Genomic DNA, 27,009 nt, shown 5'->3' on the forward strand with positions numbered 1-27,009 from the left:
GGATTTCTATTTGACTTGGCCATCTTTTCATTCAAAGACTCAAATCATGAACACTCTTACGGAGAGCTGTGGCTGCTTTGTGTGATGTATTGTTGTCTACCGTCTTGCCCTTTGTGCTGTTGTCGGTGCCCAATAATGTTTGTACCATGTTTTGTGCTGCTACCATGTGTTGCTGCCTTGCTGTGTTGTCTTAGGTCTCCATGTAATGTCTCTCTTGTTGTGATGTGTGTTGTCCTATATTTATACTGCATTTATTATTTTTTAATCCCAGGCCGCCGTCCCGGCAGGAGGCCATTTTCCTTTTGGTAGGCAGTCATTGTAAATAAGAATTTGTTCTTAACTGACTTGCCTCGTTAAATAAAGGTTAAATAAAAATGTGCCTCCGTACATTTATCTAGCATCTCCCATGTAGGGTTTTCCAACTTAAAAGTCCATGGCTTTTTAACACTAAACACATTTCTAAACGCAACATGCAACAATTTTAAAGATTTTACTGAGTTACAGTTCATAGAAGGAAATCAGTGAATTGAAATAAACACATTTTCTAACTGCTTGGTACTGAGCACTATTGTCCCTCTAATCACTCTGCAATCGAAAATCTAATCAAACACTTCATGAGAGCCCGTGCTTTCATGTTTGCGAAACATTTCTATAGGTTGTTATGCAATTGCGTTAAAAAGAGGAAGATCAATTGGCTTTCTATAGGCTAGGCCTACTATAATTATTTCAACTTTCCTTATTTTTAGCACATTGCCTCTCTTTACAAAAGGAGTATAGCCTACCTGGCTGGCATTAAAATTAACGACGGGGAAAAAGTGTCCTCCATTTGCTATTTAAGTGCATAGATTACATGTATTTTCCCCCTGCCCCTGTTGAGACAGGTGCACGATAATGGTCCAATCTAAATCAAAAATGTAAAGATAAGAATAAATCAAGAATAGTCTGATGGGTGACAATATTAGCCGATCACATGTGAATTATTTATTATCATGGCCAGCTTGTGTTCGAATGCCTTGCCTTTATCAAATCATAGGTTGCATACCTCATTTAGCCGAGCCCATAGGCCTGTATATTTTTTATAAGGTTTATATCACAACTAAAGTTCAAATTAAAATACGCCTTGATATTATAATAAAAGCATTACATGCATAATCGCATTTGCGGTCACATGTGAGAATGGCGTTTTCCCACTCTTACAGCCTACTGCCATGTGCACATCTATGCGCTTATAATTTAACGTAATAGCCTAATAGTAAAACATTCAATTTAAAAGTTCTGATCTGTTGCGTCAGCGTCATTGCTTAAAAAAGTTGATGTTAGTGGTTGTATTAATTTGGGATCTATCCCATCCCACAACTGTCCCAGACATGTTTGGATTACTTCTTTCACGCACAGAATAGGACAACTTTTTGTACAACGGGGGATAGTAGATTGACATAGGCTAGTGCTTTTGCTGTTCGTTAAGCATACTCATCGACACAATTCTGTATACTTCTGTACCCTCTTGGACACTTAACTAACCTCCAGATGAGCTTCAATGCCTCCTTCCATGGCCTCCAACTGCTCTTCAAATGCAAGTAAAACAAAACGCATGCTCTTCAACCGATCGCTGACCACACCTGCCCACCCATCCAGCATCACTACTCTGGACAGTTCTGACTTAGAATATGTGGACAACTACAAATATACTGTAAACTCTCCTTCCAGACTCACATTAAGCATCTCCAATCCAAAATGTAATCTAGAATCTGCTTCCTATTTCGCAACAAAGCATCCTTCACTCATGCTGCCTAACATACCCTCGTAAAACTGACCATCCTACCGATCCTCGACTTCGGTGATGTCATTTACAAAATAGCCTCCAGCACTCTACTCAACAAATTGGATGCAGTATATCACAGTGCCATCCATTTTGTCACCAAAGCCCCATATACTACCCACCACTGCAACCTGTATGCTCTCGTTGGCTGGCCCACGCTTCATAGTCATCGCCAAACCCACTGGCTCCAGGTCATCTATAAGTCTTTGCTAGGTAAAGCCCCGCCTTATCTCCGCTGACTGGTCACCATAGCAGCACCCACCCGTAGCACGCGCTCCAGCAGGTATATTTCACTGGTCATCCCCAAAGCCAATACCTCCTTTGGCCGCCTTTCCTTCCAGTTCTCTGCTGCCAATGACTGGAACGAACTGCAAAAATCACTGAAGCTTCTAACAGTCAGCTTCTTAGCAGGTGCATGGTTATCAATAATTGCAACAAGTGCAGCATCGGATGCTCCTTAACTTCTTGCTCCTACTTGAGACGCAGACGTCTCAAGTAGGCACCTGGAAATGCAAATGCGCTACGCTAAATGCTAAATGTACTCGTTAAAACTCAAACGTTCATTAAAATATACATGTAGGGTATTTAATTAAAGCTACACTCGTTGTGAATCTAGCCAACAAGTCAGATTTTTAAAATGCTTTTCGGCGAAAGCATGAGAAGCTATTATCTGATAGCATGCAACACCCCAAAATGCCTGAAGGCGAAGTAAACAAAGAATTTGCGTAGCCGGCGCTACACAAAAACGCAGAAATAAAATATAAAACATTCATTACCTTTGATGATATTCTTTGTTGGCACTCCTATATGTCCCATAAACATCACAAATTGGTCTTTTTCCCGATTAAATCCGTCCATGAATGCCCAAAATATCCATTTGTATAGCCTGTCTGCATCACGAAAAAAGCTCTCTTCCAACACGCAACGTCATGTTTAAAAATTATATAAGTTGCCTATATTCTTTGACAAAACACTTCAACCTACTTTTATAACCCAACTTTAGGTATTTGTAAACGTTAATAAGCGATCAAATTGATCACTGGGCGATCTGTATTCAATAGCAGCTACAAAAGAAAACAGTGTCCATTTTTCAATCTTCCAAAATCGATTGAGGTAGGCTGGATGGAATCACGGATCTATTGATAATGTCTCAATGGATTTTTGTCAATGAAAATGACGTTTTTGGCGACATCGTGTGGAAGCTGTAGGAATTCCTTTAAATAATCCATGAAAGGGGCGCATGGATACTTTTTTCAGATTTCAGTGACCAGTTTTTCTTGCGCTTTTCGATGAAACACACGCTCTGTTATAGTCACAGCCGTGATTTAACCAGTTTTAGAAACTGCAGATCTGTTTTCTACACATACTAATCATATGCATATACTATATTCCTGGCATGAGTAGCAGGACGCTGAAAAGTTGCGCGATTTTTAACAGAATGTTCGAAAAAGGAGGGGGTAGGATAAAGAGGTTAATCACATCAGTCGAACAAATATTTTTTACATCCACAGCAAAAGAAAACGTATGATCTCATAGAGGTCGACCGATTAATCGGAATGGCCAATTAATTAGGGCCGATTTCAAGTTTTCATAACAATTGGAAATCGGTAATTTTGGACGCCGACTTTATTTATTTTTTATCTTTATTTTAACTAGGCAAGTCAGTTAACCTCTTTGATCTCTAGGGGCGCTATTTCATTTTTGGATAAAAAACGTTCCCGTTTTAAGCGCGATATTTTGTCACGAAAAGATGCTCGACTATGCATATTCTTGACAGTTTTTGAAAGAAAACACTCTGAAGTTTCAGAATCTGCAAAGATATTGTCTGTAAGTGCCCCAGAACTCATTCTACAGGCAAAACCAAGATGATGCATCAACCAGGAAATGATCAGAATTTCTGAAGCTCTGTTTTCCATTGTCTCCTTATATGGCTGTGAATGCGCAAGGAATGAGCCTACACTTTCTGTCGTTCCCCCAAAGTGTTAGCAGCATTGTGACGTATTTGTAGGCATATCATTGGAAGATTGACCATAAGAGACTACATTTTCCAAGTGTCCGCCTGGTGTCCCTGCGTCGAAATTGGAGCGTAAAGCCAGGTGCAATTATTTTTCCATTTGAGAGCAAGGAGAAACCAGGCTTCCACGAAGGATATATCATTGAAGAGATATGTGGAAAAACACCTTGAGGATTGATTCTAAACCACGTTTGCCATGTTTCAGTCGATATTATGGAGTTAATTTGGAAAAAAGTCCGCGTTTTGAGGGCTGAATTTTCGTTATTTTTTTTATTTTTTTTTTTTTTTTTTGGTAGCCAAATGTGATGTACAAAACGGAGCTATTTCTAATACACAAAGAATCTTTTTGGAAAAACGGAGCATCTGCTATCTAACTGAGAGTCTCCTCATTGAAAACATCAGAAGTTCTTCAAAGGTAAGTTATTTTATTTGAAGGCTTTACTTGTTTTTGTGATAGTTGCCTGCTAAATGCTAACGCTAATGCTAACGCTAATGCTAACGCTAAATGCTACGCTAGCTAGCTACTGTTACACAAATGATTGTTTTCCTATGGTTGAAAAGCATATTTTGAAAATCTGAGATGACAGTGTTGTTAACAAAAGGCTAAGCTTGAGAGCTAGCATATTTATTTCATTTCATTTGCGATTTTCATGAATAGTTAACGTTGCGTTATGGTAATGAGCTTAGGTCTATAAATAGAATCCCGGATCCGGGTTTGGTCGTCGCAACAGGTTAAGAACACAGAACACATTCTTATGTTCAATGATCGCCTAGGAACGGTGGGTTAACTGCCTTGTTCAGGGGCAGAACGACAGACTTTTACCATGTCAGCTCAGGGATTCAATCTTGCAACCTTACGGTTAACTAGTCCAATGCTCATATCCCTGTAATGCTTAGATATTCTCTAAGCATTACAGGGATATGGCTCTGAATATATACAGAAACACCTCTGCCAAAAGCAAACAATGCAAGATAAAATATATATACCAACAGCAGTCCATTAAATCAGTTGGTGTGTGTGTGTAAGTATGTGTGTAAGTGTGTGTGTGCTGCGTGGTTGAAGCATAGGCTTCAGTCGCTCTTCTCTTCCAGGCTTTTGGCAGGGAGGGTGGACAATGAGCCCGTCATAGTGAATGTAAGCAATGTCTCCACGCGCTCTGGTCGCTTTAATGGCTGGGATAAGTTCATTCCTCTTCTGGCACACAGCTTCAGGATAGTCCTCATTAAAGCTCCCGAATGGCGTAGCAGTCTAAGGCACTGCATCTCAGGGCTGGAGGCATCACTACAGACACTGGTTTGAATCCAGGCTGTATTTGAATCCAGGCTGTATCACAACCGGTCGTGATTGGGAGTCCCATAGGGAGGCGCACAATTGGCCCAGCGTCGTCTGGGTGTGGCCGGTGTAGGCAGTCATTGTAATTAAGAATTTGTTCTTAACTGCCTTGCCTAATTAAATAAGGGTTCAACTAAAAAATAGTTTTTGGCTCTTTCTAGAACTGCTACCTTGTCCATGAACCTCAGGAACTTGACCACTATCGGCCTGGGCCGGTGGTGTTTCTTTCCAGCCCTGTGGGTGTGATCCGCCACAATAATTTCTCCCACTTTGTCCTCAGACTCCGTCCAGGTCTCATGTGACTATTCCGCAATTCAGTCCACAACCATGTTGATCCACCTTGATAGTCCCTCGAGAAAATCTGATTTCTCCATCATTGTTATCATGGATTCACATACAGAACTGGTGTCCTCTCTCAATGACTTACAGATTACTGTTGTTATCTTCCCATTCTCCTGTTTAAAGTCATTGAGCTGACCCTGGGAGAACTGCACTGTTCTTCAGGTCCTGGACCTCTCTGGTCAGGTTGTCCTTTATTTTATTAGTTGATTCCAGTATTTGGACAAAACACTTAACTATTTTATTGTTGTTGTAACAACTGCTTGTGGAACTATTTTTGTTTCTTTAAAAGATCCTTCACCTGTGATAGAGATAAACTACTGTCCTCAATGGTACTCCCCCCGGCTTTGGTCTTTGTAAATCGTAGAAACGCAGGTTACGCTGTTACTCCTCGCAGTTCCAGACAGGGTAGGTCACAGGGAAGATTGAAAACAACAAACAGCAGGGATCCAGACAGCCACAAGCTCGGGACAATGCACGTTCCCAGTCACAATGACTAACAGCGTTCAAGCACTCAAGAAAACCCAACTAGCTTGATAGTTGGCTAGCTGTAACGCCAAACACCTCAGACCAGCAGGATCACAGGAAAGATCGTATCGGTCCTAGCAACTGATGCCAACCGCGTTGCAAGATCCCTTGAAGGTTCTTCTGTCACAATGAGCCTCACTCGGTTTATGCTGGTACTCAGCGCTGGACCCCACAGATTAAAAATAAACCCATGCGAAAAACGCCCTTATACCAACCAGTCATAGGTACCAGCAGCGTAAAAGGGGGGGTGCAAATAGTCTGGGTAGCAACTTGATTAGCAGTTCAGGAGTCTTATATCTTGCGGGTAGAAGCTGTTAAGATGCCTTTTGGACCTAGACTTGGCACTCTGGAACCGCTTGCCATGCGGTAGCAGAGAGAACAGTCTATGACTAGGGTGGCTGGAGTCTGACAATTTTTTGGGGCCTTCCTCTGACACCGCCTGGTATAGAGGTCCTGGATGGTAGGAACCCTCTGTAGTGTCTTGCGGTCGGAGGCCAAGCAGTTGCCATACCAGGCAGTGATGCAACTAGTCAACATAATGTCGATGGCGCAGCTGTAGAACTGAGGACCCATGCCAAATTGTTTCAGTCTCCAGAGGGGGAACATGCTTTTTCGTGCCCTATTCATGATGCTCGTGGTGTTTGGACCATGATCGTTTGTTGGTGATGTGGACACCAAGAAACTTGAGGTTCTCAACCTGCTCCCCTACAGCCCTGTCAATGAGAAAGGTGGCGTGCTCAGTCCTCCTTTTCCTGTAGTGCACAATCATCTCCTTTGTGATGATCGTGTTGAGGGAGAGGTTGTTATCCTGGTACCACACAGCCTATAGGGAGAAGGTCAGAGACCTGGCCATCTCATCGTTGTCAGTGATCAGGCCTACCACAGTTGTGTCGTCGGCAAACTTAATGGGATGGTGAACAGGGAGCACAGGAGGGGACTGAGCATGCACCCCTGAGGGGCCCCCGTGTTGAGGATCAGCGTGGCAGATGTGTTACCTACCCTTACCACCTGGGGGTGGCCCATCAGGAAGTCCAGGATCCAGTTTCAGAGAGAGTTGTTTAGTCCCAAGGTCCTTAGCTTAGTGTTGAGCTTTGAGGGCACTATGGTGTTGAACGCTGAGCTGTAGTCAATGAATAGCATTCTCACGTAGGTGTTCCTTTTGTCCAGGTGGGACAGGGCAGTGTGGAATGCAATAAAGATGCATCATCTGTGGATATGTTGGGGCAGTATGCAAATTGGAGTGGGTCTAGGGTTTCTGGGATGATGGTGTTGATGTGAGTCATGACAAACATTGCAAAGCAGTACATGGCTACAGATGTGAGTGCTACGGGTCGGTAGTCATTTAGGCAGGTTACCTTAGGGACTATTGGTGGTCTGCTAGAAAGATGTTGGTATTACAGACTGCGACAGGGAGAGGTTGAAAATGTCAGTGAAGACACTTGCCAGTTGGTCAGTGTATGCACGGAGTACACGTCCTGATAATCCATCTGGACCCGTGGCCTTGTGAATGTTGGCCTGTTTACTCACATTGGCTACAGAGAGCGTGATTACAGTCGTCCGTGACAGCTGATGCTCTCATGCATGCTTCAGTGTTGCTTGCCTCGAAGTGAGCATAGAAGTATTTTAGCTTGTCTGGTAGGCTCGTGTCACAGGGCAGCTCGCGGCTGTGCTAGTCAAGTTGCAAGCCCTGCCACATCCGACGAGAGTCGAAGCCGGTGTAGTACTATGTATACCCCTTTAACCCTGTGAACACTATGGAACACAGGGTAACAGAGGGGCCTTTAAACATGGACAAGCTTCCAAATTAAGTTGTGATTCTGTGAGACTGGATGAAGCAAGGCCCATCATGGACACAGGGGGCTCCGGCAATGGCTGACGTAGCACTCCGTTTGGACGTAACCAAACGCGGGAGTACTGAAGTCACAGTAATGTTTTTTGGGAGGGGCTCACAGGTTGATCAGGCCCGTGCTAGGCCCTTCGCTCCTGAGCCAAGTGCCAATGGCTGCGTCCTCAGAAGTGCCCTCAAGCTCCAAGAACTGGAAATGGGAATGTGATTGCCATAACGCCGGGGGAAAGCTAGTAAGCTTAATTTGCCGGAAGTAATGCATGATTTTAGCCATGAGGCTTCTAGTCTAAGCTAGCTAGCCTCTGACTGCAGCACGTCCATTTAGAATAACCAAGCAACTTTATGCTAGCTACGTATACTAAACAAGAGAGTTAGCCAATAAATTCCACCATTATGAAGCTGGAATAACTAGCAGTAGCTAGCTTGCCTCTGCAAGTTAGCTAACATGGCAAGCACGCGATACAGAACTTTTTAGCTAGCCTGGTCTCGAAAGTTCACGTAGGACCGGATCACCAAGGTGGGACCAGGACCCCTCTGGGAAGAGAGGAAATCAGTGTTTAAACAAGACAGACACAGGCGGCAGGGGGATACCTACAGAACCTTGTCACCCTATCTTTTCGAATAGCCTCCCGTAACCGGCAACAGAGTGCACAGGAGCCGGAAGACATTCAACTCGACCAGCAACCCAATCCATTTCCGCGTCCTGCAATTCAGATCCAGCCGAGGTACAGGAACCCGGGAGATGAAGTGACTATCAGAAATACCAAGCCTCCTAAAGAACGCTAAACAATTGTCAAGTGAACCTGCACCGCAGGCTATTGGGGGAACAGTGCCTGCCATTCCCTAGTCTCGCAAACCAACTGATTCGAGCAAGAGCAGTCTGTGCATGTACCGAGCCGAGACATAGTGCCTGCAGAAAGCATTCATACCCCTTGATTTATTCCAATGTGTGTAACAGCCTGAATTCTAAATGCCCACACGGGTCCGAGTGGACTAATCCATTATTGAGGCCGTGGGGATGGCACATTCCACTCAAAGAAAGTGATACTAAAATTGTACATGGTTAAAGACAAATGGTGCAACAATAAAAATAATATTTTATAATGCGCTTTCTCCCGAGTTTGATAGCGGTTGCTGTCCGCATTGTATGAGCGCATCCTGTTTAGTCTTAATACCATAACTTACTTAGGACTATATTTCATGTCATCACAGAGCATTCATGAGTTGAAATGCAAATCAAACATTTTAGCTTTAAATATAAATATAGCGATCCTAGAATAATTAGCGTAAACAAATCCACCATTCAATTTCAGCAATTTTATTCACGAATGCATGCCACTGTTGGCCTTTGGCTTCAAAAAAACAAAATGATCGACTCACATAATAGCACCTTATCCATATTTTTCTATCAAATGTATTGACTTCCCCTTTACCTCCAGACTAACCAGTAACATTACCTTGTTTCAAGATTATTTGTCACATCATCTGCATCCATTTTGCTGTCACGTGTTACGGTGTTATAACCAATTTATTGATACGATTATGATATGCTATAGGTCAGGCCCTATTGGTCATGTGCATGCGATGCATTAATGTGTCACGAACGAGAGGAAGGGTTGAGGGAATAGGGAATGTTTTTCCTAAACAAATGAGGGACTTCGGTAACGTAACTTTTCAGTCAGAAATGGTTGTAATTATGTTTCAGCAACACGGACAGCGTGATAAACACTTGATGTTCTGTGGTGGTCGCAGCAGCAGGGAGGAGAGACACAACGGGTACTAGTCACACGCTGTCATTTTTCTACACAGCCCATTAAGTATGAGCCCGGTCCAGCACAATCAAATCCATTGTGGTTGGACTCCCTCTAGTGTGTCTTAATTATTTAATCAAACAGTGTGCGTAAAGCATAGGACAAGCTCAGTGCAAATAGCTGGTCTGATTAAAAATACATAGGATGTGTCTAAATATGGACAAAGACACCTAAATATTGACCAATCGATTTGTCAAATTAAGAGATATTTTGGGGGGGGGGGGGTCGGGGACAGCCCTAGTAAAGAGCTCCCATGTCTGGGAAACCACCCAGTGGTGTAGACTCCATTCCTGAGGAAAAGGGCCCCCCATGGATAACAAATCCACACCAGAGTTGAGGAAACCCGGGAACACGCATTGCCCAAACACACACACACACACACACCTGCTGTCTCAGAAAGCAGCGCTGGTTTATAGCCTACCAGAGTATGTCCCTAGGCAATACCTTAATGGATTAATAAATACCTACAAAACATCATGACCCAACTTCCCCCTACGCAGCACCGGGCATGGCAGGTCACCAACAACCCTAACGAGCCATCACCACTTTAATGATGCACAACACTTTCCATTGCTCAATAAATACACCTGGAGGGGAAAGGAGGAATGGGGGAGGACAGCTTCTGGAAGAGAAGGGGGCAGGTACAGTTGAAGTCGGAAATTCACATTCACTTAGGTTGGAGTCATTAAAACTCGTATTTCAACCACTCCACAAATTTCTTGTTAACAAACTATAGTTTTGGCAAGTCGGTTAGGACATCGAATTTGTGCATGAGTAATTTTGTCCAAAAATTATTTACAGACAGATTATTTCACTGTATCACAATTACAGTGTGTCAGAAGTTAATATGCACTAAGTTGACTGTGCCTTTAAACAGCTTGGAAAATTCAAGAAAATGTTGTGGCGTTAGCCTATCAGAAGCTTCTAACTGACATCATTTGAGTGAATTTTCGACCTGTGGATGTATTTCAAAGCCTACCTTCAAACTCAGAGCCTCTTTGCTCGTTTGTAAAATCAAAAGAAATCAGCCAAAACCTCAGAAGAAAAATTGTAGACCGCCACAAGTCTGGTTCATCCATTTCCAAATGCCTGAAGGTACCACGTTCATCTGTACAAACAATAGTACGCAACAGCATGGGACCACGCAGCCGTCATACCGTTCAGGAAGGAGACGCGTTCTGTCTCCTAGAGATGAACGAACTTGAGAAAAGTGCAAATCAATCCCAGAACAACAGAAAAGGACCTTGTGAAGATGCTGGAGGATACAGGTACAAACGTATCTATATCCACAGTAAAACGAGTCCTATATCGACATAACCTGACCTTTCAGGTTATGTCGCAAGGAAGAAGCCACTTCTCCAAAACCGCCATAAAAAAGCCAGACTACGGTTTGCAACTGTACATGGGGACAAAGATCGTACATTTTGGAGAAATATCCTCTGGTCTGATGAAACAAAAATAGAACTGTTTGGCCATAATGACCATCGTTATATGTTTGGAGGATAAAGGGGGAGGCTTGCAAGCCGAAGAACACCATCCCAACCGTGAAGCATGGGGTGGCAGCATCATGTTGTGGGGGTGCTTTGCTGCAGGAGGGTGCCAACAAAATAGATGGCATCATGAGGGAGAAAAATTATGTGGATATATTGAAGCAACATCTCAAGACATCAGTCAGGAAGTTAAAGCTTGGTCGCAAATGGGCTTTCCAAATGGACAATGACCCAAAACATACTTCCAAAGTTGTGGCAAAATGGTTTAAGGACAACTAAGTCAAGGTATTGGAGGGGTCATCACAAAGCCCTGACCTCAATCCTATAGAGAATTTGGGGGCAGAACTGAAAAAGCGTGTGCGTGCAAGGAGGCCTACAAACTTGGCTTAGTTACACCAGCTCTGTCAGGAGGAATGGGCCAAAATAACAATACAAAACACAAAGTTTTGGAAGCTTGTGGAAGGCTACCTGAAAGGTTTGACCCAAGTACCAAATACTAATTGAGTGTATGTAAACTTCTGACTCAATGGGAATGTGATGAAAGAAATAAAAACTGAAATAAATCGTTCTTTCTACTATTATTCTGACATTTCAATTTTTTTTTATAAAGTGGTGATCCTAACTGACCTAAAACAGAGCATTTGTACTAGGATTAAATGTCAGGAATTGTGGAAAACAGAGTTTAAATGTATTTGGCTAAGGTGTATGCAAACATCCGACTTCAACCGTAAATTAATAGGGAATGGATGGAGAATGGGAGAGGAGGATATTGCGCTTGATAGAGTTAGCTGTTGAGAGAAGGGTCAAATTGGTTGAGAGGGTCCCAATGTGCTCCTTCCCGTTTCCTTTATTACTAAACCTTCCATGTTCGCTGATCTGAAGGACCTATAAGTAGTGAAGGAACTTGCACGGTCCACCATATTGTACGGAGCGAATTTGGACTGACTAAGAGTAAAGGACAGTAACCCAGTAGCAGCAAGGAAAATGGGGCCACAGAATAGCAGGAGTGAGAGGGGGCCATGTCTAAACTAATGTGAACAGAAGGTCAAACATGAAGGGTGGAAAGAATTTATCAATCCGAGGTGGGTGGGTTAGGTCCAGCAGAATAGGGGTAGTTGTAATTAGCAGTGTCATAGGGGCAGGTGTGGTGCTTGTGTGTGTCTGTCAAAGCAGGCTTTAAGACCATGCCCCCAAGCAGGCTGGAGTTCGCCCAAATAGCCAAGGCCCTTCCCCCTGGACAACTACACCAACTACAATGCCTTTGGAAAGTATTCAGACCCCTTGACTTTATCCACATTTTGTTACGTTACAGCCTTATTCTAAAATTGATTAAATATGTATTTTTTTTAAGCAATCTACACACAATACCTTGTAATGACGAAATTAAAACATTATGTATTAAAAATACAACAGAAATACATTTACATAAGTATTTCAGCACTTTTGTTATATGAGACTCGAACTGGAGCTGAGGTGCATCCAGTTTCCATTGATCATCCTTGAGATGTTTCTACAACTTGATTAAAGTCCACCTGCGTTAAATTCAATTGTTTGAACATTATTTATAAAAAGGCACACACCTGTCTATATAAAAAAAGTCCCACAGTTGACAGGTCATGTCAGAGCAAAAACCAAAACCACGAGGTCGAAGAGCTCCGAGACAGGATTGTGTCAAGGCACAGATCTGTGGAAGAGTACCAAACAATTTCTGCAGCATTGAAGGTCCCCAAGAACACAGGGACCACCATCATTCTTAAATGAAGTTTGGAAACACCAAGACTATTCCTAGAGCTGGCTGACCGGCCAAACTGAGCATTCGAGGGAGAAGGGCCTTGGTCAGGGAGGTGACAAAGAAACCGATGGTCACTCTGACAGAGCTCTAGAGTTCCTCTGTGGAGATGGGAGAACCTTCAAGAAGGACAACCATCTATGTAGCACTCCACCAATCAGGCCTTTACGGTAGAGTGGCCAGATGGAAGCCACTCCTCAGCAAAAAGGCACATGGCAGCCCACTTCCAGTTTGTCAAAAGGCACCTAAAAACTCAGACCATGATAAATAACATTCTCTGGTCTGATGTAACCAATATTGAACTCTTTGGCCTGAATGTCAAGCGTCACATCTGGAAGAAACCTGGCACCATCCCTACAGTGAAGCATGGTGGTGGCAGCATCATGCTGTGGGGATGTTTTTCAACAGCAGGGACTGGGAGACTAATCAGGATAGAGGCAAAGATGACGGAGCGAAGTACAGAGACCCTTAATGAAAACCTGCTCCAGAGCACACAAGACCTCAGACTGAGGCAAAGGTTCACCTTCCAACAGGACAACGACCATAAGCACACAGCCAAGACAACGCAGGAGTGGCTTCGGGACAAGTCTCTGAATGTCCTTGAGTGGCCCAGCCAGAGCCTGAACTTGAACATCTCTGGAGAGACCTGAAAATAGCTGTGATGCGATGCTCCCCATCCAACCTGACAAGAGCTTGAGAGGATCTGCAGAGAAGAAATGGGGAAAAACTCCACAAATACAGGTTTGCTAAGGTGCTTCAACAAAGTACTGAGTAAAGGGTCTGAATACAGTACTTGTAAAAAAAATGTTTTACTCAGATTCACATAAATTAGCAAAGATTTCTAAAAACCTGCTTTTGCTTTGTCATTATGTGTATAGCGAGGAAAAAATACAAATGTATCTATTTTGGAAAAAGTCAAGGGGTCTGAATTACTTTCCGAAGGCACTATGTCAACAACGGATCTATAAAGCAAAGTAAAAACAGATACTTTCAGTGTCATGAAACACATAAAAAAGCCCTAAAATAAACAAAACTCATGTCCAATTTCTGTGTATCAAAAATACTACTGTTAGCACACAGTCTACATGAATGAAGGGTTCATAGTCCCATTGGTATGAAGGTGAAACAGGGTAACTGGCACAACCCAGATGGTACAATAACTAACCAGCCTTACATTCACCCGTAGCCTCATGCATACCACCATCAATAACCCAAACTGGCATCCCCATCAAACCTGGCAACCCCATCCACAAAAAAAATTATACTAAAATGTGGCACGAAACAGACAGATGTCAGTGTTGTGGTCCACACCTCTCTGGTCCTCCTTTCTGTCCCAGGCTCACAACACAGCAGTGAAACTGGGCAGAACACAAATATACTTGCACTCACACACAAGCAGACACCTTCACAATTAACAGTCCTAGTGTTGTTATGGCACCAGGAAATAATCCGTCACCACAGACGGACTGACTGACTTCACTCATTTTTACAAGCTGGAGAATTAGGTAATTTGCTGTGCGCCATTGGCAGATAGCTAGGCAGGTGGAGGTTTTTCCAGCACTCTGGGACAAAGGGTCCTCACAGGTGTGTGTATGAGTGAGACTATTCCTTGTGTTATTTATTCCTCATATTATTATTCTATATTTCTCTGCATTGTTGGGAAGGGCACGTAAGTAAGCATTTCACTTAACACTGCCTGGTGTTTATGAAGCTTGTGACAAATACAATTTGATTTGAGGCGCTGCAGACGCTGCATCCCAAACGGCACCCAATTCCCTAGATAGTGCACTTCAGAGAGAATGTCCAGGAACCGCATTCTAACTAGACAACCTCTTCTCCTCCTCCACCTCAATCACCTGCAAAAGTCAATTGTGAATTTATATGTGCTCCCAGACACTGAAAACATCCCTGTTTCACAGCAAAATATTTCAACTGCGGGTGAAGATTTGGCGAGATAGTAAAAACACACGCTGAACCTTGCGCGAGACTCCAAGAGCACACATCTTCATTTCCTGTGTAGCAGTATTCAATCATTAGCCTCGGTCTCAATTTCAGGTGTGAATTGACCTCATCTAATAGGATTTGCCATAGTTGCCACAGAATAGGGTTTCAAAAACATTCAACAAGTAAATAAGTAACATCCCTAAATCACTTGAACCCTCAACAACGTTTGTACACATTAGCCACAACCACATTATCATTATCACATGCAAACACACACACACACACACACACACACACACACACACACACACACACACACACACGAACATGCTCATTAAATAGATAGTGGTTGCTTACTTAGTTTTGAAGGAAAGAGACTACACTACCAAAAGTATGTGGACACCTGCACGAACAACTTATTCCGAAATAATGGAAATTAATATGGGGTTGGTCCCCCCTTTGCTGCGATAACAGCCTTCAACTTCAAGGCTTTCCACTAGATGTTGGAACATTGCTGCAGGGACTTGCTTCAATTCAGCCACAAGAGCATTAGTGATGTTGGGCGATAAGGCCCATCTCGGTAGGAGTTCCAATTCATCCCAAAGGTGTACGATGGGGTTGAAGTCAGGGCTCTGTACAGGACAGTCAAGTTCATCCACACCGATCTTGACAGACCATTTCTGTAAGGACCACGCTTTGTACATGGGGCATGCTCATGCTGAAACAGGAAAGGACCTTCACTGAACTGTTACCAGTAAAGTTGGAAACACAGAAGCGCCTAGAATGTCATTGTATGCAGTAGCATTAAGATTTCCCTTCACTGGAACCATGAAAAACATCCCCATTACTCATCCACCAATCTTCACAGTTGCCACTATGCAAAGGTAGATGGCGTTCTCCTGGCATCCGCCAAACCCAGATTCACCAGTCAGACTGCCAGACAGTGAAGCGTGATTTATCACTCCAGAGAATATGTTTCCACTGCTCCAGAGAATTGCGGCAAGCTTTACAACACTCCAGCCGACACTTGGCACTGCGCATGGTGATCTTAGGCTTATGTGCGGCTGCTCAGCCATAGAAACCCATTTCATGAAGCTCCCGACAACACAGTTCTTGTGCTGACGTTGCGTCCAGAGGCAGTTTGGAACTCGGTAGTGAGTGTTACAGAGGACAGACGATTTTTACGCGCTAAGACCTTCAGCACTCAGTGGTCCCATGTGTGGCCTACCAGTTAGCGGCTAACCCGTTGCTACTCCTAGCCTTTCCCACCTCACAATAACAGCACTTACAGTTGACCAGGGCAGCTCTAGCAGGACAAATTTTAAGAACTGACTTGTTGGAAAGGTGGCATCCTATGACGGTGCCACGATGAATGTCAATGAACTCTTCAGCAAGGCCATTCCACTGCCAATGTTTGTCAATGGAGATTGCATGGCTGTGTGTTGGATGTTATAAACCTGTCAGCAACGGGTGTGGAAGAAATAGCCGAAACAACTCATTTGAAAGGGTGCCCATATACTTTCGTATACAGTTGAAGTCGGAAGTTTACACATGCATTACATACAGCCAAATACATTTAAACTCAGTTTTTCACAATTCAACATTTTATCCTAGTAACAATTCTTAGGTCAGTTAGGATCACCACTTTATTTTAAGAATGTGAAATGTCAGAATAATAGAAGCAAATGATTTTTCAGCTTTTCTTTCATCAAGTTTACATACACTCAATTAGTATTTGGTAGCATTGCCTATAAATTGTTTAACTTGGGGCTCCTTGCTCACACACGCTTTTTCAGTTCTGCCCACACATTTTCTATAGGATTGAGGTCAGGGCTTTGTGCTGGCCATTCCAATACCTTGACTTTGTTGTCCTTAAGCCATTTTGCCACAACTTTGGAAGAATGCTTGGGGTCATTGTCCATTTGGAAGACCCATTTGCAACCAAGCTTCCTCACTGATGTCTTGAGATGTCGCTTCAATATAGTCCATTTTCCATCCTCATTCCCATCCGCTTCCATCTGGCCACTCTACTGTAAAGGCCTTATTGGTGGAGTGCTACATAGATGGTTGTCAATCTATTTTGTGAAGTGCACCAGTCCCTCCTGCAGCAAACCACCTCCACAACATGATGCTGCCACCTCCGGCCTTCACGGTTGGGATGGTGTTCTTCAGCTTGCAAGCCCCCACCTTCTCCGCCAAACATAACGATGGTCATTATGGCGAAACAGTTCTATTTTTATTTCATCAGACCAGAGGACATTTCTCCAAAAAGTATGATCTTTGTCCCCTTGTGCAGTTGCAAACCGTAGTCTGGCTTTGTGGAGGTTTTGGAGCTGTGGCTTCTTCCTTGCTGAGCGGCCTTTCAGGTTATGGCGATAAGACTCGTTTTACTGTGGATATACATACTTTTGTACCCAATTCCTCCAGCATCTTCACACGGTCCTTTGCTGCTGTTCTGGGATTGATTTGCACTTTTCGCACCAAAGTACGTTCATATCTAAAAGACAGCCCACATCTCTTTCCAAAGCGGTACATACATACTTTTGTACATACCATTTTTTGTACAGATGAACGTGGTACCATCAGGCGTTTGGAAATTGCTCCCAACGATGAACCAGACTTGTGGAGGTCGACAACTTTTTTTCTGAGGTCTTGGCTGATTTCTTTTCATTTTCCCATGGTGTCAAGCAAAGAGGCACTGAGTTTGAAGGTAGGCCTTGAAATACATCCACAGGTACACCTCCAATTGACTAAAATTATGTCAATTACCCTAGCAGAAGCTTCTAAAGCCATGACATCATTTTCTGGAATTTTCCAAGCTGTTTAAAGGCACAGTCAACTTAGTGTATGAAAACTTCTGATCCACTGGAATTTTGATAGTGAATTATAAGTGAAATAATCTGTAAACAATTGTTGGAAAAAGTACTTGTCATGCACAAAGTATATGTCCTAACCGACTAGCCAAAACTATAGTTTGTTAACAAGAAATGTGTGGAGTGGTTGAAAAACAAATTTTAATGACTCCAACCTAACTGTATGTAAACTTCCGACTTCAACTGTATATGGGTCGTTCCAAGAATCGAGTACATTGTTTTTTACTTTTTACCCTTTATATCCCCAATTTCATGATATCCAATTGTTAGTCTTGTCCCATCGCTGCTACTCCTGTACGGACTAGGGAGAGGCAAAGGTCGAGAGCCACACTGCTCACTTAACCCGGAAGCCAGCCACCCACCAATGTGTCAGAGGAAACACTACAACTGTCGATCGAAGTCAGCTTAAAAGGTGCGCAGCCAGTCACAAGGAGCCGCTAGAGCATGATGGGACAAGGAAATACCGGCCAGCCAAACCCTCCCTTAACCCGGATGGCGCTGGGCCAATCGTGCGCCGTTTCATTGGTCTCCCGGTCACAGCAGACTGGGATCGAACCCAGGGCTGTAGTGATGCCTCAAGCACTGCGATGCCATGCCTCACAACGCTGAGAATAGAGTACATTTTGAAGCCCTTCGATATTTTAAGTAGAAACTGTTCACCAATATTGTATTTTAAAAGCCTGTTATAGTGCCTTCAAAGTATTCATACCTGTTGACTATTTCACATTGTTGTATTACACAGTCTGAATTCTAAATGTATTTATTTTTTATTTAAAAAGTAACGTTTTTCCCTTAACCATCTATACAAAATAACCCATAATGACAAAGTGAAAGTGTTTCTAAAAATGTTGGCAAAATAATTCTAAATGAAATACAGAAATCCAGGATTCAGGCCAGCCTCGTCCTGTTCATTAGAGTGAAACTAACTCCCTGATCGCCTGATCACCTCAGTGTGGACCAACCAAGTCTGCTCTAAGTAAAGCCCTGCCTTATCTCAGCTCACTGGTCACCATAACACCCACCCGTAGCACGCGCTCCAGCAGGTATATCTCACTGGTCATCTCCAAAGCCAACACCTCCTTTGGCCGCCTTTCCTTCCAGTTTTCTGCTGCCAATGACTGGAACGAATTGCAAAAATCGCTGAAGTTGGAGACTTATATCTCCCTCTAACTTTAATCATCGGCTATCTGAGCAGCTTACCGATCGCTGCAGCTGTACATAGCCCATCTGTAAATAGCCCACCCAACTACATACCTCATTCCCATATTGTTCTTATTTACTTTTTTGCACACCAGTATTTTTACTTGCACATCATCTTCACATTATCACTCCAGTGTTAATTAGCTAAACTGTAATTACTACGCTACTATGGCCTATTTATTCCCTTAAATCCTTACTCCATTTGCACACAGTGTATATAGATTTTTCTATTGCGTTATTGACTGTCCTTTTGTTTATCCATGTGTAACTGTGCTGTTGTTTTTGTCGCACTGCTTTGCTTTATCTTGGCCAGGTCGCAGTTGTAAATGACAACTTGTTCTCAACTAGCCTACCTGGTTAAATAAAAGGTGAAAAAAAAAATAAGAATCATTAATAATGTTGAGGTTCCGTGTGTGTCTTAGCTAACCCTGGTTTATACACACATGGCACCCTATTCCCTGTAATTGCTCTGGGCTCTGCTCAAAAGTAGTGCACTATATAGGGAATAGGATGCCTTGAGACACAGCCCATGAAACACACAGGCAATGACATGCATTGAGTTCACCTAGTCATAAATCACCATCAAACACAATGGAATCAACTTACATAATGGCATGCAGGGTAATCTAACCGTTAAACACACCACAATGGGTATGTGTATGGGGTTATCTGCAAACAAGCATGCAGGAGATTTGCTGTGTCAACATGCTACGCGGTCAGCGCAATCATGTGATGTTAAGGACATTGTACTCAAAAATGGAAAAGTAAACCGGCAGAAAATTCTCAACAGGACAGATCACTGACAGAATTTAAATAAATGAATATTCATATCTAGGCATATTTTATCTGCAGACAAATGAATACACATATTTATTTCAAGTTAATTGGCAACAAAAAAGATCTCCAACCCTTCTATGGATGGTACTGTGTTCGTGATGGAGCAGCAAAATGTGGCAGGGTGGCGTGTACAGCACAGCGCATGGTAGCATTGTGGCAGTCACTGTGCCCTGTGCATTACAGTAGGTGTCAGAAACGTTACCGTACCTCACTCTCGTTACACTCGGAAGGGGTGTCGCCGTGAACGGCCATCTGGTAGCATGCGTACAGCGCTGCCGACTGCTCATAGGTCGCCATGAACTGAGGATCATCATCATTGACGGGCACTAGCCTCACCTTCGGAGAGGATGGTGAAAGAAGAAGTGGAGGGATGGATAAAGTCAACATTGGTTGTCGAGAGTGGGGACAGCGAAGGAGGAAAGACAAACGGTTGGGGTGTTGGAGGGAGAATGAAGAAGAGGAAGGTATGGTATTGGTTTGCAGGGGGGATGGACAGACAATAGGAGAACCAAACAATAAGTGGAGAGGTTTTAGACAATGCCGCATAAGCAGTTTAGCACTATAAAAACGTTCTACTGAAGCAATTCAGACTCCCAGTTCAAAGTTCTGTTGATTCTTTATTTTATTTTTTTAGCTGCTCGGTTCTGAATTGAGACGAGTCAGGCCAATCAAGATTCCAACCATAGAACTAACAACAAACCAAAACTAAGAATTCTGGGAGAGTGAGTCCAGTGGTGGTTACTGCCTGGAGATGAGGGATCCAGGGACCCTGAAGATGAGGCTAGTGTACCACCCCCGCGCCACGGTTGACGACAAACCCTCAAAGAGAAAGACAGGGGACTAGAGGTTGAATGGAATTCTAAGATATGAGATTCAAGGAACAACAGGCATCCACATTCCACACACACACTCGCATTCAGATAGGGATCTACACACTCGCTTTTACTCTTGTATACATCCAGATATGAGACAATAGCAATGTCCCAAGTGGTGTGAGATTTACACAGATAAAAATCAGGCTGAGCTCCAGCCTTCGAGACAGAATGTCTGGTGAGAACCGCAGGGCGGAGACAATCCTCCGACTGTGTCAAGTGCCAACATGGGCAAAAACGACAAACTAATGCTAACACTGAATTTTAAGTGGATGCTTCAGTTCAACAACTGTAACTGGTTGGGAATGGAATAAAAACAAACTAGCAGGAGTGATGGGCACAGAGGGAGTGGAAGACTGATGAAGAAAAGAGGAAGAGGGTGGGAATGAATACCTGACAGCCACCATATTCAAACAGCTAGAGGTAGCATCCCAAATGACACCCTATTCCCTACATAGTGCACTACTTGGTTCTGGTCAAAAGTAGTGCACTAGGTACAGAATAGGGTGCTACTTAGGACACAACCAGAAACTAAAAGACCCAATTAGACTGAGGCACCTGTAGAAACACTGCCTTCACCCTCCTCCGTGTATGGGAAATTTCCCCCTGCGAGCGAACAAGAGATCACATGCACACACATTCAGACATCCAGAAACATGTAACAGAGCGCGCACACAGACACACACACACACACACACTCCCCTAATCCTGAGTCCTTCATTCACTTTCTCCCTTTCATTCATACCCATACCACAGGAGGTTGGTGAAGCCTTAGTTGGAGAGGATAGACTTGTGGTAATGGCTGGAGCATTATTAGGGGAATGATACCAAATAAATGGGTTCCATGTGTTTGATGCCATTCCACTAGCTCCTTTCCAGCAATTATTATGAGCCGTCCTCCCCTCAGCAGCCTCCACTGGCCCACAAAGTCACACTTTCAATTTCTTCTTCTCTCCATCCTAACCACTTCCATAGCCAGAGAGTGATTATGGTAACTTGCTCTTTCATGTCACCTAACTCCACGTTCTCGCCATTTCCCATCCACTACTCTATCAAATGTCTCCATTCCCTTTCACTTAGCACCCCATTCACTTGCATCTGTATCATCTTAGTTGCCTGATCACAGATTGCACACAAACATTGGTCAGAGATACTTCGCTCACATTGGAGAGAGACTGATTATACTATTTGGCAAACTCCAGATAACAATTACATCTGTCGGTTCAAGATGTTCACCCAATGTTGACGAGATGCTCCTGATGATGTTTTAATGTTGTTTGTTTTTATATAAATCATGTTATGAATCCAAAGGCAAATTTCCCACATGGTGTTTTATAATAAAGACAACTGAATTTACTCTCAACACTGTTCACTGTGTTTTGATATCAAAAGCACCCCTTAACCCTCGCCCTCCCACCCTCCCTTCCCCCTGTGCCCCTTGAGCAGGTTGACCTGCTGACCCCTGACCTGGCTCTCGGTGGGCTTGTCTGGAGGGTCGTGGTGAATGGCCATCTGGTAGAGTTTGTACACCTGGTAGGAGGCGTCGAAAGAGGCTTTGAACTGTGAACTGGGGGGGTTGGAGCGCACTAGCCTCACCTTCAAAAGAGGGATGGGCAGAGAAGGGTTAACACAAATATAAAAAGACAGGACATAGAACGATAAGTGGAGACAAATTCACACAGAGGGTACACCACATTCGCATATTAAAGCAGAGGGAGGAAAAATGTATTTAAAAGTATGAAAGAAACAGAATGGAGGGTAAACTGAATGTCTCGTCCTCCATTAACTCTGTCCGTCACTAAGGCAAATCTTTGAGTTACATTTCTCATTTTCAAGCATGCCACATCAGGCTTTAAACCATCTAAGCCATTTCCCTCCTTTAAGGTAGGCCCTTGTGAACATTTTTAAGAAGATGTTTTGTATTAAGTAAGCATTCTATATTCCACGTGTGTGGGGACAGGATACACCAAGGTGAGCCTTTATTATACATCTTGAAAAAGGTATTTGACTGAATGATTAACACCGTAAACAGCATTCAGAAGTTATATTGGGTGGGAGTTATTTACAAAGCAGTTTTTCTATTACCGCAACCACAGGTGCTACACCCAAGCAGTGAGGTTGATAAAGGAGGAGGGCGTGCTTGTGTCCATCTCCATGGAGACAAGCAGAGTGACAGGTGAGAGCATGACAAAAGAGAACAAATAGGATAAACACCACAAGTGTTTGTCATCATGTTTAACAGAAACATAATTTAAAGACCTTACCTGGGTTGATCTCCTGAAAAACCAAAGAGATCATTCAAACATGACCTGTGTGTGTGTGTGTATGTACCTCTTATAAACCCCATTTCCAGTGCTTCACCATGTCATGTCAAGCTACAGTCGGGGAGGATTAGAACCAGTTTTAAAACAGGCCCAAAAGTCAGGCAGCCAGGCCTTTGAGCTTTGGATAAAGCATAACCACTAGTGTTGAGAATGTGAGAATTCAACCTTCATAATCCCCCCAGCTTCATTTTAATTAAACATGTTTGTTTTTAAGCTTTTGTTGGCCAACATGCCCCTGCCATTTGAATAGTAGCCTGCGAGGGAATTTCAACCCAAGGTTTGTTTGAGTTGGACATGCACAGGGCTCTCATATGACTGCTTGGTACACGCACTGTATATTCAAACAAAGATGCTGGGCCTTTTACGTAAGTAAGGCCTCTTTAAATGTACTTTTAAAACTCCAGATATCCTTTGATACGCCAAAATAGTTTTATTGAGCCAACACCACACTGGATAGTTTGGTGAAAACGCAACGCTCTCATAACAAATCGAATGAGATGGCACCGACAGACTAACACCAAACCATTCCAATAATGTTTCTGTAATGCCACGTAATTAAAATGGAGATATTGGCCTTCAAAAGCCCCTGTAAGCCGATATGTTGTTCCACATGTGGAACTCTGTGTGAGCCCATATCCTGTTCTCTTTGATAAAAACGCGCAGAAGAGACTCGCTGACTATAGAATGTGTCTGATAAACAGAGAAGGCCAATGGCCAAACAAGAGCAAGTGAACATGTGAGAGGAGAGTGGGTTTGTAACTAAAAGATAATAAATAATAGGAAGGCATATTGAGCGAGAAAGACAGGTTGGTGTTATACGCTTCTCTTTGGGGAAAGGGGGGGCTGTCAATCGTATGTCCACACTGACCCCTGGTGGTGGCAAGGGCACAAGTATGTGTCCCAACCTGACCCTCCAGACATCTCATCTATGTCATTCACTAAAAGCCACTAGTTTTACTGTAAAACACTAAGGGTTGTGGATGAGAACAGGGTTGTGGTTACAGGAAAAGGCTTTATTACGATTCCCACAGTCTCAATGTATCTATCAATACAAGGGAAGGGGCCTTACCTATAGTCAGGGGCCCCTTAGCCTCGATCACATCTCCTCTCTCTCTTTAACATCTCTTTCATTGGGGCCATATGTGCATGCTTCTCTCCTCCTCCCAGTCCTTTCCTAATGATTGTCTGACTCCATCACTCAGGCTGTCTGACATGTTTAACGGTTGTGCTGGTGATGAAGTGGAGCTGGAATGTTGTTAATTGCATTTGTGTAAACACCCAAAATATCCTTGCGGTCCAAGACCTTCAGTTTCCCCCTGTAGCTCCACAGCTTACTCAACAAATCTGAACTGGGTATATTTGGTGATATGAAACGTTCTGATAGAAAGTTGTCGATAGAAATAGAATAAATAGAGCAGACTTGCACGATCCCCATTCTACATGACAGGCAGTCAGATGTGCTCGACTCAATTTACTTCTATCTAATTCTGAACTTTCTGGTATGTTAGATCATCCTGAACTGGCTCTTGCTGAAGTCTAAGACTCTCAAAGTCATAAAGAGTGGTGTAAATGGCAAAACCCAGATTCAATTATCTCCATATCATCAGAATCCTAAACATCCCAATTCCTAGCATTGATTGCAGCCCATCGGCATGCTTTAGGCCTACAAACTCGTGTTTCAAAACACATGAGCCTTTCAATCATCTTAAATTGCCAAACAACAAATTAACCTTCAATTGGGTGGCTCGACTTTGTGTGTACGTACATCCACTTAAGGAAATTGAATGAGTAAACATCACAGCCAATAGAAGTAATCTAATCAGCTAAGATGAGCTGATTGGGAGAGGAGTGGGAGCTCAGTGCCAGTCAGTGAATGAATAGCTCGTCTCAAGGTCTGGCTTAATCAAAAGCTGATATCACTCTAGACTACCAACCTCAGCGAAAGTCAAGAGGATGGCCCAAAACTTCACCTTATACTGGAAAGGGATTTTTATTTATTTATCTGGGCTTGTGTTCCAAATGGAACTATATTCCCTTCATAGTGCACTACTTTTGACCAGGGCCCATTAGAGCTTTGGCCAAAAGTAATACACTATAGGTTATGGGGAATAGGGTGCCATTTGGGATGTAGCCCTGCCTGCAGTACATCCCAGAGACAAAAGTACATTTACATCTCTTAAACAATGCAGAGCTCTGCAGTCATTTGAATGTGATTACTTGGGGTAGCCTGACCCCGTGTGTGTGGTCAGGCTACCATTTGGTTGAGTTTGTGTCGTGAAGTGCTGGATTTTCCACTTGGGCTCTGGCCGTACCATTCTCCCCACAGGCACGCATGGTGAAGTCACTGGGTTAGGGAAGCCGATAGAGGCCTCTCTCTGGCCGGGTCTGACGGTAGATCCTTTGGAAGTGGATAGACGTAAAGCAATATAGAGGAAACTCACCTAAAGCCACTGGAAGGCTAGGTGGCGCCATCACTGTATTACTTACACCCATCCGGTTCCTTCAGATCTGTAGACATTGAATGAGTAGGGGCTAGGAAGTAGATGTAGACCTGAACCCCTCTCTCGCTTACCTCGAGGCGGTGCAGAGGACTATCGGGCAGAGATTCGTTGATGAACTCCTCCAGGGCTTTGGGTTGGGTGAGCTGGACGGGCGTGGCGAGGTTAGAGGTCGCAGAGGCCGGGACTCCACCCCCCACCTGTCTCTTCTGCTCCTTCTGCAGCCGGCGAGCCTTCCTCAGTTCCTTGGCTTTCCTACACAACGGCCTGTCGGGGTCCGCTCCTACCCCTGAAGGGGAGGAGAGAGGAGGAGAGAGATGGAGAAGAGTGGGATGGAGAGCGGGAGAAAAATGCGAAGAGAAAGAGAGGGTGGGAGGGAGAGAGAATAAATACTATTGTTAGAAACTAGAATGGTATAGATGGGAGCACAAGTTCCCTTTCCAAGGGTGCGAGAACTTCAGGATGTTAACACCACATAGTAATCCTTTTTCGCTCCAAAAACAAGCTTGGGGTATGGCATTTCCAAAACTGTTCAATATAAAATAATTGTGTAAGAGAGCTCGAAAGAGGGGGGGGGGGGGGGACTAAACTTCAGCCTTATGGAACAGGCGAACAAGTTTCCCCTTCATGCAAGACTTCTGCATGAGGTTTATTAACACGGTAGTGTGGGAGTGAGAAAGAGGTGGTTACTTTTAAACGATGTTGCCATTGATGATGAGTCCCACATTTGGGGATGTTTTGTGGGTGTGAGGCCATGTTTCCAATGGCTTTGCTCCCCTCAGGGGAAGTCGGATTGCCTTGTTTGCTTTAGCGTAGCCTCCACACGCATGCGCCAAAACACACTAAAAAAAAAAAAAAACAGATCTACATGGATGTCGTTTTCTATTTCTCCCCCCTTCTTCAATACATGACATCACCGCATGAGAACCTATAAAACAGCATGGGTTGTGTTTGTTGACTGCAAGTGATTTCTTGGCTTTTTGTGGACACCTTTGGTTTCAAATGAAGGGGTATCAACTTAGGAGATAGAAGGTCCTCTGTCTCTGGGGAGTTTCCAATCGAATGACAAAGATCATGACCATATATGACTGTGTGTATTTATTTATTAAATTTATATTTAACCTTTATTTAACCGGGTAGGCTAGTTGAGAACAAGTTCTCATTTGCAATTACGACCTGGCCAAGATAAAGCATAGCAATTCGACACAAACAACACATTACACATGGAATAAACAAAACATAGTCAATAATACAGCAGAACAAAAGAAAACAAAAAAAGTATATGTACAGTGAGTGCAAATGAGGCAAGATAAGGGAGTTAAGGCAATAAATAGGCCATGGTGGCAAAGAAATTACAATATAGCAATTTAAAACACTGGAATGGTAAATGTGCAGAAGATGCAAGTAGAGATACTGGGGTGCAAAGGGGCAAGACAAATAAATAAATACTGTATGGGGAAGGTAGATGGGCTGTTTACAGGTGGGCTATGTA

The 27,009-nt window shown here is 43.4% G+C and overlaps 1 protein-coding gene across 3 annotated transcripts in view; it reads right to left on the reverse strand.

The window, feature by feature from the left end:
• The window catches only part of LOC139409522 (arginyl-tRNA--protein transferase 1), a 189,475-nt gene that overhangs the window by 120,974 nt on the left and 41,492 nt on the right, over positions 1–27,009 (reverse strand). For 2 of the 3 annotated variants that reach the window (XM_071154815.1, XM_071154808.1), the window contains exons 6-7: positions 25,592–25,806; positions 20,031–20,159 (exon numbers count right to left, since the gene is read on the reverse strand). In XM_071154815.1, the coding sequence (XP_071010916.1) occupies positions 20,031–20,159; positions 25,592–25,806 (344 nt within the window). Of the gene's footprint in view, positions 1–20,030; positions 20,160–22,162; positions 22,292–25,591; positions 25,807–27,009 lie in introns of all 3 variants that reach the window. The other variant, XM_071154797.1, reaches the window with a different exon arrangement.

The sequence above is a fragment of the Oncorhynchus clarkii genome, chromosome 1 (genome assembly GCF_045791955.1).
Source record: "Oncorhynchus clarkii lewisi isolate Uvic-CL-2024 chromosome 1, UVic_Ocla_1.0, whole genome shotgun sequence".
Taxonomy (NCBI): Eukaryota; Metazoa; Chordata; class Actinopteri; order Salmoniformes; family Salmonidae; genus Oncorhynchus; species Oncorhynchus clarkii.